The sequence below is a fragment of the Hippocampus comes genome, unplaced genomic scaffold (assembly GCF_001891065.2).
Source record: "Hippocampus comes isolate QL1 unplaced genomic scaffold, H_comes_QL1_v1.1 scaffold112, whole genome shotgun sequence".
NCBI lineage: Eukaryota > Metazoa > Chordata > Actinopteri > Syngnathiformes > Syngnathidae > Hippocampus > Hippocampus comes.
The window spans coordinates 1975336-1992892 of record NW_017805841.1 but is presented as its reverse complement, the minus strand read 5'-3'; the positions used below and the strand labels follow the sequence as shown (position 1 = coordinate 1992892).

The window sequence follows — 17557 nt, the reverse complement described above, 5'->3', positions numbered from 1 at the left end:
CAGTTCATTTTTTAAAGCATTTTCTTTTTTTATGTTATTTTGTTGTTGTTATGTTAGTTTTGGTTTTTTATTATTCATTTCGTGTTTTTTAAAATTATTTTCGTAAATTATAACCTTGGTTGGTAGCGTTGCTGCCTCGCTGTTGAAGTTCTTTGTTTCAGTCTTTGTTACAGCCTTCCTGTATGGAATTTACCCGACTCTCTATGCTTTCTGTCCGCATACACTGAAAAAATTAATTTGGAGCACCAGCGATTGACTAACTCCGACGAGGAGATTCATGGCTCAGTGATGTTTTGTATTATATTGACGAAACAACACTATGCAAGTAAATTTTACTGAATAACTCTCCTTGAATTTCGGGGTGAAAAACTTTTTATCAAGTAAATATCACTTCAATGTTTTTTTTTTCAGTGTAACTCCCATATTCCCACACCATGCATGCTAGGTTCTTTGAACACTATAAATCAGAGGCCTCAACCTCAGTTTATGTGGGAGCCGCAGGAGATAGTTGGGGTGTGTCTGGGCCGCATTTGGTATTCCACAAAAATAAAAGGGTTGAACTATTCAAAGGTTCTCAATCTTTATTCATAACAGTTCAGAACATTACTGGTTCTTAAGAACGTGAACAAGATTGGTGAACCGGTCCTCTCTCTCATGTTTACGAGTTATGAGCTCTCGCCTTTTTTTTTTTTTGATACACTGCTGACTAAGTGGCTTTGGGGGAAAAGAAGAAGAGCCACATTCGCAGATGCATTTACAGCAGACCAGGACAAGCCAAACACCCAAAGAGGAGCATAGAGCAGATGTAGAAAATGGCCAGTCAGAGCACCTGAAGCCACACCCCATTAAAGGCGCACGAACACATGAATGTGCTCTTCTCATTGTGATTCAAAATGTGCTTTGTGATACGCAGCCTCCCTCTAGTGGTATGAGAAAGAAGCAGCGCTCAAGTACAGTTCAGTTGTATTTAACTTCAAAAATAATTGCATTTCATTTTTAAGAGATGTTTGCTTTAAACATTTATTTAGGGCCATTTGCCATTCGCCTTTTAGATGCAATACATTTTAATGGAATCATTTAAGTGCGGTTCTTTATTTTTCTATATTGAAGCGCAATGTTCAAAGTGTGCATAATGTTATACAGGCTTAGAATGATATAAAATATTCTTTTTAGAAATAAACTAGTTTTGGATGAATGTTTTCAAAGTGGAGTGCAGTAGCAGCGGGATCAGACTGGTGGTGCTCGCGTCTCGTTTGACTCGCCAGCCTCCCACTGGCACATCTCCCTCTCCTCTTCCTCTTCCTCCTCTCTTCTCCCCTCTCCTCTTCCTGATGGCCATCGTCTCTCCGCATCCGTCCCTTCTCTCCTCTATCCACATCCCCCCCACCACCCCCCACTGCGATATAACTACCCCCCCTTTCACTTCCTCGGTTTCCATCGTTGCGCTCCTCGCCGGGATTAAATTTGGCTGCAGCCGGCTGCTGAGCGCTTGAGCAGCAGCAGCTGAGGATCAGGAGGAGGGCTCGGAGAAAGAAGAAGAAGAAGAAGAGGAGGAGGAGGAGGATGTGCGGCTGGCGACGATAGAGCAAGGCGGACTGTCTGTGGATGTATTCCGGGATTATTTTTGGAAAGCAACATCTGGGCCGGATGCAGATGAGGTGCATGGACTGCACTGCCTTTATGTCTTCACGTACGGGCGTGTGTGCGTATGTGTGCGCGAGTGTCTCCGAACGCCTGTATGCGTGTGATAAGGTCACAGTGTGAACCTGCCCGCTTTTTGTTTTCTCCCTTACATCCATTCATGACATTAACCAAACACTTAATTGACTTCATTTGTCTTCTGCATGGGCAGTACGGTGGTGGAGTGCTTAGCATGTCTGCATCACAGTTGTGAGGTTTGGCGTCTGAATCTGGTTCCTTTCACGTTCCCAGAAACATACATCGATTCTCTAGTGTTCATAGGTGTGTGAATGTGAGTGTGAATCATCTATTTGTGCCATGAGATTGTCTGGCGACCAGTCCAGGGTGTACCCCAAAGTCATCTTCAACTCACCTGCCACCCTAATGAGGGGAAAGCGCTCTAAAACATGGATGGATGAATGGATGGATGAATGGATGAATAAATATTCGCTTTTGGAAGCGTTTCAAGGGCAGCACATTAGTGGTGAGCATGTCATGCTTCACAGTTGAGAGATTCTACATGGGTTTGAGTTTTTCCTGTGTGAAGTTTGAATGTGCTTGCATGAGTAGCTCGACTTGCTGTCATGTTCTAAAAACGTGCATGTTAGCTTCATTGAAGGCACTAAATTGCTCATAAATGTCAATGTGAGTGTAAATGCTTGATTGATTTTTTTTTTTTTATGCCCTGCAACGAACGAGCTGGCCCCATGCGTCTCTTCTTAAGTCATTTTATGATAATAGAATCGAAGACTCAAAAATGTCCCAAGGTGTTAATGTGAATGATTGTCAATATGTGTCTCGCCATAAGGAAACAAACAAAAAGAAACGGGCCTCCTCTAAGGCCAAATCATCCTCACTTAGCTGAACAGTTATTGATACTTCCTGCAAAAGCGCGGTTTGTAATTTAGGCTTTATCGAATATTAACAGGCAGCGTGGTGTAAGAGTGGTTCGAGCGTCTGCCTCACGGTTTAAAGTTCCAGGTTTGAATCCTGTTCTCACTGTGCCAAAAATATGTATTGTATGTTGGGTTCATACAAGACCATAGGTGTCAATGTGAGTGCTTGTTTGTCTATGTCAGGGATGGGCAACTTAAATGATGGAGGGGCCCACAATTTTTCATTCGTGCTACCGTGGGGGCCACATCCTAACCAAATGTAGAACAACATTGCTATTTTAATGGGACTACTAAACTTATTTAGCCATTTTCAGCAGTAAAAAGTTAATATTTTGACGATAATGAATTTGAGAACTTGATAACAGTTAACACCTCTGCATGTGGCCAATTGCTGTCGACTGAAAATTCACAAAACAAATTATTCAGTACCTGGTTTGGGCCTAAAAACGTCCAACAATTGTTGTCCATTGTTTTCCAAAGTAAAAGCAGATGTAGTTTGCAAATGCCTGAAATGTTTTCAATTTTTCGGGCTCAGAGCTCAGGTAATGACCAATCACGGCTCAGTTTATGAATATCACATGAGCCGTTATTGGTTGTTACCTGAACCCTTAGCACATTCAATGTCATTTTCAGCCGAAAATTGCTGAATAAATTAAGTATCCCTTAAATATGGTCAAAATACATGGATATGTGCAAAATACATATGCTCCATGTGGTTCTATTTTGGATTGGTGGAATAAAATTGCCATCCTTGTGAGATTCTACCCTGTGGATAACGATAAAGCCGTACAACGCCAGATGAGTGCTAATCGCGGCGTTAATCTCTGCCGGCCGCCAGCTAGTGCACCGTCAAATCAATGTGGCGGGAGGTTGCTTGGTTATGCATGACTGAGGAGATGTGTTTGTCGTTTTGTAAACGCACACTATGTAACCCCCGTGGTAGATGACGGGGCGACGGAGGTGATGGCGAGGCCGTGGAGGTTCTCCTGGCTCTGGTCTCTTCCTCTGGTGCTAGTTTGGGAAGGAAGTCATCACGGATGATAGACTGTCTGTGGAGAAAAGGGTTGGCAGGTCTCGTCTTTCCATCTATGAAGTGAAAATGGAAATCTTTTCATTCTATTTGGAAGGTCTTCATTAAGGAATGTGTCAAGTCAGTACGGAAGCATGGAACTGCCAATGTGAAATAAACATATTTGCATATATATATATATATATATATATATATATATATTCTCCTGTATGCGGGCGTGTATATACACAAAGATAGGTATGCAATTTTAAAGGTGAATAAGATTTAAATTGTATTACAGTACTCAATAACAGTCTGATAAAATATTGACAATTTTGCTCCCTCTACACTCGAGCATTCAAACCTTGATGACATCATTACAGTTTTATACTTAGAGGCAATTCATGAGTTAAATATTGTGACACGACTTTTTAAAAACTTTTTTTTCCTGTCTTTGCTGAGTTGTATTTTATACACACACACACACACACACACACACTGTTTTTTACGTGGTAGAATTAAAGCCAAGTCAAGTAAGTCGTTGGGAGCATACACTTGCCCAAAATTCTGGTAAGATGGAACGCAAAGCCTCCCGTCAACCCCGATTGATTCATTGAATCAGAGATGTGTCCCAAGACTTTTGACAATAATTGTTGACCAGGACAATTGACATTCTAAATGCTTTCCATTCATTGATTCCATAAGCAAGGTGTCATGTTTTGCAGGGCGTTCTGTCCTCTACAAGCCTTTGTCACTGGAAATGCTGACTTAGCATTTCTCCAAGGGATCACGCGTTTACAGAATTGCCATGATGTGCCTGTCATTTGTGTGTGGATGTGTGTGTGAGTGGGTGGGGGCAGCCATTGTTGTTTTGTCTTTGGTGTCAGAAGCTTTTAACTTGATTGAACCGTGCTCTTATCCCAAACACACAGTCCAAATAAAACTTCAGCATGCATCTGATCTGAGCCGAATTATGTAGTTTTATGTATGACTTGTTGTCAGCTTGTTTGCATCGTGTCACAATTGGCTTTGGAAAGGGGGAAGAAGATGCTGCTCTTACGGGCAACGGGTTTAGAAAAAAAGAGTACTGCATTTTGTCGTTTTTGCATACCAGTGGCGGGGAGTTTTGGACCTTGAGTGGGTATTTCAGTCACCTTATCCAGCTCTTAATAACACCATTATGTCGCAAAATAATATGCAAAAAGGTTATAACTATGCCTGGCATTAAAGAAGAGATGGGCATTTTGAGTATTTGAGGATGAATGCTGTAAATTGTTAGTTAAAAACGATATAAGAGTGCATTTCATAAGATGAAGCGCTGCAGGTAGACGCATTGGGGAAAGTCGTTCTTTACTATAACGCCGTCTTGAAACAAACATTTACAACCAGCTACAAGATTTAGCTCACCTTCAAAGGGTGAAATAAATACTAAAGACATGCTAACCGAGACAGACAACATAGCTAACTAGCATGACTAGCATCAGTTTGTTCTCCGTTAACCCTGCAAAGCGAAGAAGTACCTTCTCATTTTCTGAGAAATTAGTACTTTTGCTGTCATACTACATTTTGATTTTCTTTTTTAAAATATGCTTGTTTTTTTCTTTTTATCTCTGATGGGGAAAAGTTATTTCTCAACTTTATTTTTAAAACACTTTAAAAAACCCACAGCTGCATATGAAGTGTTTTACCATAAAGTAAAAATCAGACATAAAAACACCGTAGTTAAAAGAATAAATTAACATAAAAACAGCAAACACGATAAAATACTAAAAGAGGGAACACAACCTTTTTTGAAAATCCGGAGATTTACTTCTCAAGCAAGCATGATCGACCCGTTACCACATGTGCACGCATACATGCATGCGCACACCCATGCACACACACGCATACGCATTCGCGCACAGTGTAGCCTAACAAAAAAAATATTAATGACAAACAGACATACACATCTTTCCCTCGAAAATGTCCCTCTACACCCCTTGCAATCAACTTGGGACGAGCTACCGGTCGATCGCGATCGACTTATTGGGCACCCCAGCAATGAAACAAGCCAAAGAATAAAAATGTGCTTTAAGGGGAGTTTCAAAATGGACAGAGAGGTAGCTCGCTGAATGTTTAACGGGAGGTCATTCCAAATGGAGGGACAGAAAATGGAGAAGGCTTGAGCCCCTCTTCGCCTTTACTTAAGTTCTCGGTACCCCCAGTCTTCCCAAACGTTTCAAAATAATACCTTTTTGAGTTGTCATTGCAATACCGTGAAACCACGATAATTTTGACGGTTATCATACAGTCAGAATCAGACCAGTCAGTCAGCCCAAACCTAATATGTTTTAGCACATTTGTTTACAGCTTGTAGTCGGGGCAAAACTATTGTGGGCCCGAAACGTATCCCCCATGTTAAACAGTGAGTTCACTTTACATTTGAAGGATATATGCATACGTGTGTGCAGTATAATGAGTCATGTGGCCTCTTGTAAGCCTTTTTGGCTTTCCTTTTGTTCACAGGGGGGGTTGTTGACAAGGACCTGCGGCACTACCTCAACCTTCGCTTCTCCAAAGGCTCCGTGGACCACGACCACCAGCAAATCATCCGAGACAACCTGTACCTGCGCACCGTTCCCTGTGAGTCTTCCTCCTCCTCCTCTTCTGCTCAGCATCCACACCATCTGTGCAATTGTCTCTTTTATGGACTTTTTATCGCTCACTTAGATAGACCACCCCTCCCCAAACTCCCCCCTCCCCACCTGCCCATTTCATTTCTTTTTCTCTGTTTGAGTTTCCCTGTTTGCCGCCCTCAGGATGTGTTGCGCTCCTTCTCCATTTTTCTTTTTGCATATTACACACAGGCTCTTTCTCGCAGTCTCTCGCCGCCTAGCGCGCCTTCCTTCTCCATCGTCCGGTTGCTGAGCTTTCAGCCTGAGGTTTCCACGGCAACCAGCCTCTTGTCTCAAGGCTTCTGTTGCATTGGCGACCCCAACCCCCCTTTCAGCTAACAAACACACACACACACACACACACACACACACACACACACACATACACAGACGTACATATCAAGATAAGAAAACATCACTTGTTTGGTGATGGGTCTTTTAGGTTTACACACACACACACACACACACACACACACACACACACACACGTGCGCGTACAAGACTGCATTGCATTGTAGACATGCACAGTGTTTTTGGTGTGTTCCCCCTGCACCTTTTTGAAGGGCGATGTCATTGCTGTCAGAGCGCAGCAGCTTGTGAATCAGCTTCGAGGCTCAAGCGGCTCCCTGGCATGACTCTGCAGACTACTAAACACGTTATATTCCCATTTAATGTGTCGCGTGATCATGCCGTGCATACACAGAGGCTCAATGGAGAAGGAGCTTGATTGCGGGCGTGCAAACATGCTTAATGCAGAAGTTCTCTTGTGTGTATGTGTTGTATATATTGTTTGTTGCCTTCATGTGAGGTCAACCATATTCTGACATTTAATTGTGAAGTCATATTTTTGTCTAATGTGGGCGGTGCCTGGTGTCGAAGTGTAATGATCATGTCGAGCATGGAAAAGCAGGTGCGAGTGCCCGTTCCTACTCGCAGCTTTGATTTGTATTTTCATTTTACGCGTGTACTGTGCTGTAAAATTTATGCAAAACATTACCATCTGTTTAAAAAGGGAAGAAATTTAAAATGGTACACCTTCTGTTTCTGACTAGTTCTAGTTAATTGAACAAAGAGGGATAGCTACACCTGCACACTTTTATGAGATGCAATACAAAAACTTAAGCATATATTCTGATTTTACAAAGATGACAAGGAATATGCGGTGCTTAACAGCCACATTCTATCTCTCTGGGTCTTTTGTGGATTCTTTTTCAGCATCGTAGTGAACCACCATTTATTATGTTCCGGACCAGGGGTCACCAACATGGTGCCCACAAGCACCAGGGAGCACTCAAGGACTACATGAGTAGCAAGTGAAAGTGTTACAGAAACTGTTTGATTCCATTTAATTATGTAATGACTCTGTTTTTATGAAATACCATATGATAGAGATGTTTTTACTCATTTAAAAACCGCATTACAACATTTCTTGTTGTTATCACGAAGCACCACTGTATACACGATCATTCAAAAGTGTGGCAGTCAATTAGAATTGCCCTTAATTATTAAAGAACAGTACTGCAATTTCTAGAACACTAGATAACCCTAAACCACCTGGGATAGGCTCAAGCTAACCCATGACCCTAGTGAAGATAAAGGATGTATAAAATGGATGGATGAACCAAAACACAAGCATCACTTTCGTAAGCTTTTGTCTTTGGCCGTTCATTTTGTCCACATCATCCAAGGGGAGGTCAAGTAAAAAAAAAAATCCCCCTACTAGTGTAAACACAGAATTGTGACTAATATTGTGTTTGTGGAATATGCATTTAGCAGAAAAATCTACCAGTTTTTATCCATCACAGGGGGCTGCCATTTGGTCGTGTACTGTCAATTGTTGGCACCTGAAAATGACATCACAGTGTGCAAGGGCTCAGCTACCGACCATGACCAAACCAAGAAAACAGGTGAACCCTGACAGTCATTACGAGACCTTCGGCACTGTGATGTCATTTTCAGTCAACCGCAATTGGCAGCACAAGGCCGTTCATATTCCACAAATGCAATATTAATCAGAATACCCTGTTTAGACTGTAGGGGGGCCTAGAACATAGTCTTGTAAAAAACATTTTAGACTCGACTTCCCCTTTAAGCCTTTTCCTTCTGTCACATTTGTTTTGTAAATGACGGCATGAGACAAATTTCAAGTCAGCCCGCTCGACCGACCAATTGAACCTTGGCTTTTTCCACCATTTTTCAATGAAAAAAAGCCGCATCTGACTGTGGAAATACTCCCCCCGCTGTGTGATGTGCGAGGACACTCATGACACCCCTTAATTAAATGCCTATCATTTAACAAAGCTCATACGGTGTAATGGAAGATTAGCTCGCAAGGCATCCTGCGCCTCACTTTGATTCACATGCTGAATTGGCTTCTTAAATATGCCATGTCACACGTGTTCTGTTGTACGACCTTTTGCTGGGCCAGCGGGGGGTCACCATTCGGCTTCTTTCATCGAGCCCACGGAGCATTTACGCTTTTATCATAATACAGTGTTCTGTAATATTTGTGGCCGCCATTAAAATGTTTTTTTCTTATATTTGTTAATTAATTAAAATGTGTTTAGTCTTCATTTCACCGAGGGATGGGCTAATTTATGTTTTTTCAGTTGCTGGTAGGAAAGGTACAGACGTGTTCTCGACACTGACATTGATAGCGCACAGAGAGCTAATGTTAGCTAGCTGTTATGTTTTGCTAAATTACTCAGACTGAAACCAATCATAATTGAAGTCAGTCTTGTGATCTTGTGTACAACTATATGCAACATCCACTCGGTATATCGTCTTCACCCACAAGTTGTGCTGGATGAAATAACGTAAATTAAGGGTCACCAACCTTTTTGAGAGCTACTTCTTGGGAACTGATTAATGGAAAGCGTTACTAGTTTGATTTGCACTTCTAAAATAAGAACTGTGTCCACATTACGTTTAATAATGGTATTATTAGAGTCTGACCTATTTAATCGGCCAATATCAGCTCTTTTATAATGGTCAAAAATGAGCAAAAAAAAATCTGTTGAGTATTTTTCAATTAATCGTCATCGAAATGTTATTCTGCAAAATATAGTATCAGAATCAGGACAAGAAAAAAAATCAATTTCGGTCATACTGCAGTTATTCTAAGTTATAATGAGCAATTAATGCGATTCATTTATGTGAAGACACTGATAATGTTAATGATTTCTCATAATATTGGGGAAACAGAAAAATATCTACATGAAATATGTTACTTCTATAAATATCTGATCAATTGATCAGTATTAACATTCCTGGGAAATCCCAATCATCCCATCACTGATGAGCTATTTTTACAACAGTCCACGTTCACCACGTTGGTGACCCCTGAACTAAAACATATAGGGACTATCTGGCAGTGCAACCTGAAACACAACAAACTTTTCTCATTGTTTTCAAGTCATTTTCTGCTTACCTGGGAGGACCCTCATGCCAGTTGTTCACAAACATGAAATTAGCTGTAGAAAATGGATGAATGGACCTTTGTCCGCGGCTGCATAATGTGTGTTGTTTGTTGAGCTTGCTGCTCAACCTTCACGTGCAAAGGTGCGGCTGCGGCGGTGGCCTGCGGGTCGCTTTGTTGTGTTGCTTGGGAGCGAAAATCCGTTTTTCCTCCCCGTGTCTGCACTGCTCTGACCGCCGCGCTGTCAGTGTGTGTCTGTCAGCTTGATGAGCAGACGCCATTCTGCATCATAACATGCTGTCACGCTGAAGGACGTGGTAATGGTCAAAAATGAGCGTGTGTGTGTGTGTGTGCGTGTGTGTGTGTGTGTGTGTGTGTGTGTGTGTATACACAAAGTGCTGCAAGGCTCACATTCAGGCATCAACAGCTTCCTGTTACATCACACAACTCATTGTTGGTCTTCAGCTGTATGTTATATTGTACAGTGTGTGAGCCTTTAAATACACACACACACCACACCAGATACTGTAAACAATGATTGTCAAATTATAAAACAAGTACCACTAGTGATACATGAATGAATCACTTGCCATGTACAGTTCAGTTGTATTCATTCACATTTCACCTTTAAGAACTGCATAAACACCCCTTAAAGGCACATGCCCAACACACGAGTGCTGCAGGATAATGTGGAACCTCAGGTTACATACGATCCTGTCAACAAACAATTTGAGTTATACACAAAGAGAAAAAATACCTCTGTTTACATAGTATTTTTAGTGTCCGAACACTTGGATGCTGTGCTGGTTCTTGTGCCACGTAAGCATCGTTAACTCATAACGCATTGCTGTTAACTGAAAACTAGTTTTATCTCTCGACGGCGTAAGGTGGAAAGCAGCTGCTTTTGTAGATCAAAGTTTTCACCTCCGCATTCTCGATCATCCAGTCATTTTATTTTTGTCCTAAAATATTATCAACAGTATTATTTATTGAGGCGGCCCGGTGGTACAGTGGTTAGCGCATTGACCTCACAGCGCACTGACCTCTCAGTGCAGTGGTCCAGCTCCAGCCTCCCTGTGTGGAGTTTGCATGTTCTCCCCGGGCCTGCGTGGGTTTTCTCCGGGTACTGCGGTTTCCTCCCACATTCCGAAAACATGCATGGCAGGCTGATTGAACACTCTAAATTGTCTCTCGGTGGGAGTGTGAGCGCAGATGGTTGTTCGTCTCTGTGTGCCATGCGATTGGCTGCCAACCGGTTCAGGGTGTCCCCCGCCTACTGCCCAAAGACCGACTGGGATAGGCTCCAGCATGCCTCAGGACCCTTGTGAGGATAAAGCGGTTCAGGAAATGGATGGATGGATGGATGGATTATTTATTGAATTGTGGTGTCTCTTTAACTAAGTAATTAGCAGTTCATGTCGGTATAATCATGTCAAAATAGAAATACATGCATACATACATTCACTTGCAGTCATAGTTTTGAAAAACCTGTAATTGCCTTCCCCCATAAACTCATCATGATTCAGTTACCGGTTTAAGTTAAACAGTGGCTCTAAACGTTTAATCGATTCTAAAAAAAAGTTGTGGATTAATTTGATTGATTCATTTTGAAACCTCTACATTCACACAATCACAGATGTGAGAAGCAGCCACATAGTTTCAGTGAACGTACAAGTAGGTCTGATGTCGGCATGTTGAACTTGTGTTAAACCGGTAAACAAAGCGCAAACTGTCAGAACGACTCCGAAGAAAAGTGAAAGTGCTAAAGATAGTGTAAGGAAGCGCTTGTCACATGAGCCAAAAGATCTGTGCTGTGCTTCCTCTCATGCTGTGTAACCAGACTCTGTGCATCACGCAACAGGCGACTGTTATCTTTGTTACCGTTGTTGTTTTGCTCTTTATTCGACTGACAAATGTGAAAATGCTCGCTGGTGATAGATTGAGCAAGTCTATCAAAAAATTATTTTAAAAAATTATCAAAAGAAATGAGCAGCAAATTAGGGAACAGAGCAATCATGTCATGCCCCACTTTGTGACTATTGATATATTTTTCTAACCCGTATGCCATATTGCTGGACGAGCACATTCATAGTCGTGGTGTTCTAAGCCTTGAAGCAACAGATATTTGAACCCAAACGGTGCATAAACTCAAGTAGACAGACAATACAATGATCACAGGCATGTACTGTTTATCCTCTGAGAAATGCTAGTAAGATGACAGCAACTTGCTGAGTCACTTAGAGTAGTTGTGCAACTCTTGTTAGTTTGTCTGCATGGCTGTCTCATATTGTGCCCTGGTGGGCATTTTGCACACACCGAAAGCAGCCACAATGAATTCATCATGATGCACTACTGCAACTATTTAATCCTTTGCACTGTAATTGTTTTTTTGTGGTATGTTTGTAAAAACTACCAAATTCTAAGAGTGTAATTTTACCTGATAAAAAATGGCGTTACAACAATTTTTGTTGGCTCTTTTTGGAGGTGGGCTTGGAACTTATTCAATGGTGTATCCATCATTTCCTTTTTTTTATATATATATATATACTAGTGTTTTGAGTTACGTATTTCAAGGCACCACTCTATGTGCATTTGCTCAATCAAAGTGCTAGCAATGGATGGTTTGTTTTGTAGGTGATCCAAACAGTGCTCAGGTGTGAGGATCTGGGGGGAGGATGGTAAAAGAAGCAATGGAGGTGCGGGTGGATGAGCGAGGAGGAGAGATGGAGGCATATGTAAAGCGCCGATTCGTGGAGAAGCACGGTGGATGTGTAGCCAATGGGGGTAGATTCGAGGGAGCCTCATAACTCATTCCCCTGGAGAACCATCTCCCGTCAGCCCGTGCGTGGGGGAATCAGTAAAAGCTCTATAAATAGCTCCAACAGTGAGCCGCACGTTTCCCTTCCTCAGATAGCCTATAAATACATGCAACTTGTCGCTTTACATCTGGAGGCTCACCGGACACCCGGCAGCCCTCGCTGACAGGGAATCCTCCCCGAGGAGAGGAGGAGGAGATGAAGGTGGTGGAGGAGATGAAGATGTTGCCTGGCAACGTGGCTTGGGTGCTGAAAGAGGCTGCTAGTGGTGTCAAGTTAAACAGATGATCGTGAGGCGTGGCAAACGACACCTTTTTTACGTCTGATTGCTCGCGGGGTATTTTTAATGCCGAGTTAGTAATGTGCTGGAGAGCTCGTTCAAGGCCATGTTTACAAAATGGCTCCGACAGGTTGCTGCTCCCACATGCGGAGTCGCTCAGCAGCTTACATAGCTCTGAATAAGCACAATGTGTCAACATTTTGTTTCCATCATGTTTTTTGTCATGACTAAAAGCCCAGTGGCTAGAATACACATTGTATGAATAATTACTGTACGCACAAATATAATGACTCAATAGGGAGATACAGTACAGTGGTATCTTGACTTATGAGATTAATTCGTTCCATGACCAAGCTCTTAATTTGGGTTGAAGGGTTTTGAAAAATAATTTAGGTGCAATTATCCTCCTCCCTTCAATTCTGTGATTAGTTCTGGGTTTCGAGCCTCTACACGGCGACTGAGCTGATCCCAAAGGTTTTCAACAGGATTCAAGTCTGGAGAAAGTGCAGGCCATTGCATTTGAGGTACACCAGTCTCCAACAACCGTTCCCTGATGATGCGACCGTGTTGTTGACCAACAACCGTTCCCTGATGATGCGACCGTGTTGTTGATGTAGGGGCCCAATCACTTAATAATGTTGTTCAGGTAGTATGGTCTTGTCACGGTACCATTCACAAAGTTTAGGGCAGTTCTGTACCGACACTTGGTGCCTCCTACCTACCTGCATTTTAGGTTTGTCCTGAAATTTCACCCAAAAGCCAAATATCCCTCTTTGTGTGTGTGTGTGTCTGTGTGTGTGTGTGTCTGTGTGTGTGTGTGTCTGTGTGTGTGTGTGTCTGTGTGTGTGTGTGTCTGTGTGTGTGTGTGTCTGTGTGTGTGTGTGTGTGTGTGTGTCTGCGCGTGTTTGTGTGTATACACACGGACTGGAAATAGCAGATCTTGCATTGATGTAGAACATCTTCACTCAACAACAGGGGTTCCTGGTAATGAGCCCTGTGGGACACATCAAGGCATCACAGATGGATCAGGTCAAACTAGAGCACATGCACACATACCAGCATATACGTGCTTATATGTCATTATGAGTGTGGTGTCCTCGCATACACTATATCTCCACCTAAAATCAGGTCTATCCTCCCTCAAACAAAATGCTAATTGCCGGATCTAGACTGTCATGTAAGAGACAGCAAAGAATAGTAATAGAAGAAGCTCGACTAACTGTTAGCTTGCCTTGGTACTGTAATTTTATTGCAGTGGCAAAATCTTCTCCTTGTCCTTGTTACTGCGATGAGTGTCACATTATACCCAAATCGACGAGACGAGGGAGTAAATTTTATTCTTAACACACACCACAATACAGGCTAATCGCTCAAAATAATCTTTAAGTGACATCACATAATCTGGCTTTACTGACTTGGATCGCAAGTGACGCAAAATTTCGTGTACCCCGCTTAACCTTTTAAAGAGGGTGTGTGCGCACATTCACAGTAAGTGAAGCTATAAAACAAATTAACTGGTAAGTGTGGTTACAAACTCCCCAAAGAGTAATTTCAGGCCATTGCTGTAGCCCGAAAAACTTTATGAAACCAACTTTTTTAACCTGGATAAGTCTGCAGTGATAGCTCATAAGCGAGTCTCCAGAATGTTATTAAAATCATTGCTCATGACTGACGGTAAAAAGAAAAAAAAAAACTGAAGTGTGGTAATGCCAATATTCTATAGGGAAATATCAAGGCTTTAGTTGCTAAATCCTCCACTATGCATTGCCAAGCTCTGGAAACACAGTAAATGTGGCTGCAGCTTGAAACGGTTTGAGAAAAAGAACCAATATGGAAAAGATTAGATTTTCTTTTTTTTTGTTTAGCAACTTTCCATATATTAAATCGGCATCATTATCATTAGGACAGTTTTATTAAGGGTGACCGACAGTTAACCCCCATTTATTGGCTGGGATGCATCTCAGATCAACCTGCAATTGTTGAAAATCTAGATCATATTACAAAAAAAAACCCAAAACTTGAGTAAAACATTCCTTTAAACGCAATGTAAACAAGTGTATGTATTGTCGTCTCCGTGTGCATGCTTGTGCCTTTAGGAGGAAGGACATTTGCACGAATGTGCTCATTGTGCGTGCAGCGCGGTTTACTGAGGAGTTGTGACCGTCTCCATGTCTCTCTGTATGTCTCTATTATACTGCCTCCTGGTGGTCAAGACGCACGAACCAAAAGGAGCAGCACAATGTTCATTGAGCTGATAGAGCTTCTTAAAAAAATAGCTTGGATGAACCTCTTAAAGAACCTTTTTTTTTTTTTTTTTTTTTTTGCGATGTGTACAACACACACCACTGATTTCGTGATATACGGCACCCTCCATGCATTTGACATTTGACCTCTGTGGTTACCAATGTGCTACTGCCATAAGCAGCTTCAGTGATGATTGCCCAGCCAACAGCCGCTGTCCGTTGCCTTCTGAAGGAACACTCAACACAGCACTCAGTTTCTGATGGATGATTTCCTGGTGGAGTAACCGTTTTCGCCGTCTGCGTTTGTGCCTTTGTGTGATTGCCTCCTCCCAGAATGATCCCTAATGGCGTCTTTAGTTTCTTCAAGTGACTATGAGTGGGCGTCAGACATAAATTTCTTATGCAAAGTGTTTTGATGTTGAGTTGCAATGATGAGGACAGGTCTAATTGTGTGAGGGAAAGTGTAGAGGTAATGATTGTGTGTCTGTCTAAATGCTGCAAACAAACTACTTGAAGGCAGTGGAGGGATCGCAAGGTCTTCTCTGCTGGCCCAAACATTATCAGAAGCACTGACCTACATTGGAAGTGCTCAAACGCAAAAGAACATCATCTTTTTGTGTGAATTGAGCAAAATGATGTTTTTTTTTTTCCTCCCCAAATTAAAGCTGGCTTTTTATTTTAAGGTATTAGAAATACCGGTAGTTAAATATTAAATAGTTCAGTGAGTGTACCAGAACTACATTCTCTGATATACAGTATATCTTATCGGCACACGCATGCAGTGGAGCGCGGAGGGAAAACTCAAGACCTCGGTAGCTGCGGCCACCTTGATTATTATTTAAAATATTGTGAACGTAACATTGAGCAGCTCTACGTTTTGCCACACAAACACCGACTCGCAGTTTTGCATTTCACTACGTGTGATCAAGTTGCACAATGCGAACTGGCAAACTGCAATGTGAACCCCCTTATTTTGAGCCTTGTCAATGAAAAGGAGCAGAGGGAAGAATGAATCTTGATTTTTGCCCCCTTTTTACAAAAAAAAATACTCTAAATAAATCACCAAATCTTCTCAATGTTTTTTTTTTACTTATTCTGCAGCTCAACTCTCTTAATTGTTCCATTATGATCGAATAGCCTTGATTTAATAAGCTTTTAAAGTATATCAATTGAGCTTGACTCTTCGGCTTCTTTTTAGGTTGGTCCATAACTCCACGCCTTTCAGGACGGTACTCCTTTCCATCACTTTGATACTATGGTGAATCTTGTTCTTTTAAATACTTCCATACCTTCCTGATTGTAGTTGCTTATTTTTCTTTTGCACTGTTTTTTTGCACTTCCCTTGATCGGCAGTAAATCTGTCGATCAGTCAGAACTTATATTTTGGTTTGTGAAAACTCACATTTTGGTTCGTGAAAAAAATATCAACAAAGTGACCACTCAATCCTTGAAAAAAACTCTTTAGTTGGGGCAAACAATAAGAAGTCAATTTTTCATAGGCTGTGCGAATGCTCTAATATGCACAGTATAAGTTTTTTCACGAACTAATTATTCTGTTTATGTGTTTAGTTTTAATGGACCGATCTGATAAACGAATAATGGTGCTTCACTTTGTGGTATTTGCATTCATTCTGTGTGTGTGTGTGTGTGTGTGTGTGCCTTTGCGTAAGAAAATGTGCATCAGTCCGCAGGGAGTGGCTCCTTAAAGGGGTTATTTGCCTGCCGGGAGAGTCTTTTTAAAGATGGCTGACAGGCTTTGATGTGTTTGTGTGCTCCCTGCAGAGTGACTGGCACTCTGTGTCACTGTTGGTGCTTGACGTACTGAAGAAACCTGCAACAGGAATTATTATGTTGATGGAATATTGAACATGGTTTATTTTTTTGGGGGGGGGTGTTAATTCCTTCCCAGAATCCCTGCAAGTGACAGTTGTTCTGAGCATTGAATGGACCTTTAGGTGAATTGATCGACAACCTTAATAAAATAGGTCTTGTAAAAATAATATGTGAAGCTATGTTAAAAATGTTGTTTGCCATTCATAAAGATACAACACTTTGTGTTGCATAGTGGGTATTCTTTCATTAATAATTCACTTAATGGTGAATTTGACGTTGAATAATTAATGTCTAGCTACTAACATCAAGCTGAAAGAAATGTAAAGTAAGTCAAATGTAATTAGAGAGGGTCGTGAGAGATACAATTTCATTAATTTATGTGGGCTGGACCACAACTATAACATTTTTAATAATTGGTCCCAATCTGGGACCACCATTTTCGCATAGTTATTAAGTTATTAAGCACTTTAACAGACATCAAACTAATCTAATTATTCTTTAAATGTAATTGAATGTCAAATTTTTCCACATGAATAGGCATATTTATAGGTGTAAAATATATTTATTTCTGAGTAAATTAACAAAGAACTGGGCAGGAGTGGAATGACTGCATATTCAAAACTGGCACAAAAAAGGACAAAATAAAGAAATTTAAACATAAAATGGCAAGAAATGCACCATTAAAAAATGCCATTTTGCACTTTTGTTTTTGCAAAATAATAACAAAA

At 41.3% G+C, this 17557-nt stretch overlaps 1 protein-coding gene across 6 annotated transcripts in view; it reads left to right on the top strand.

The window, feature by feature from the left end:
- The window catches only part of magi2b (membrane associated guanylate kinase, WW and PDZ domain containing 2b), a 122936-nt gene that overhangs the window by 21908 nt on the left and 83471 nt on the right, over positions 1-17557 (top strand). For all 6 annotated transcript variants that reach the window (XM_019888260.1, XM_019888257.1, XM_019888256.1 and 3 more), the window contains exon 2: positions 6091-6207. In XM_019888260.1, the coding sequence (XP_019743819.1) occupies positions 6091-6207 (117 nt within the window). The remainder of the gene's footprint in view (positions 1-6090; positions 6208-17557) is intronic.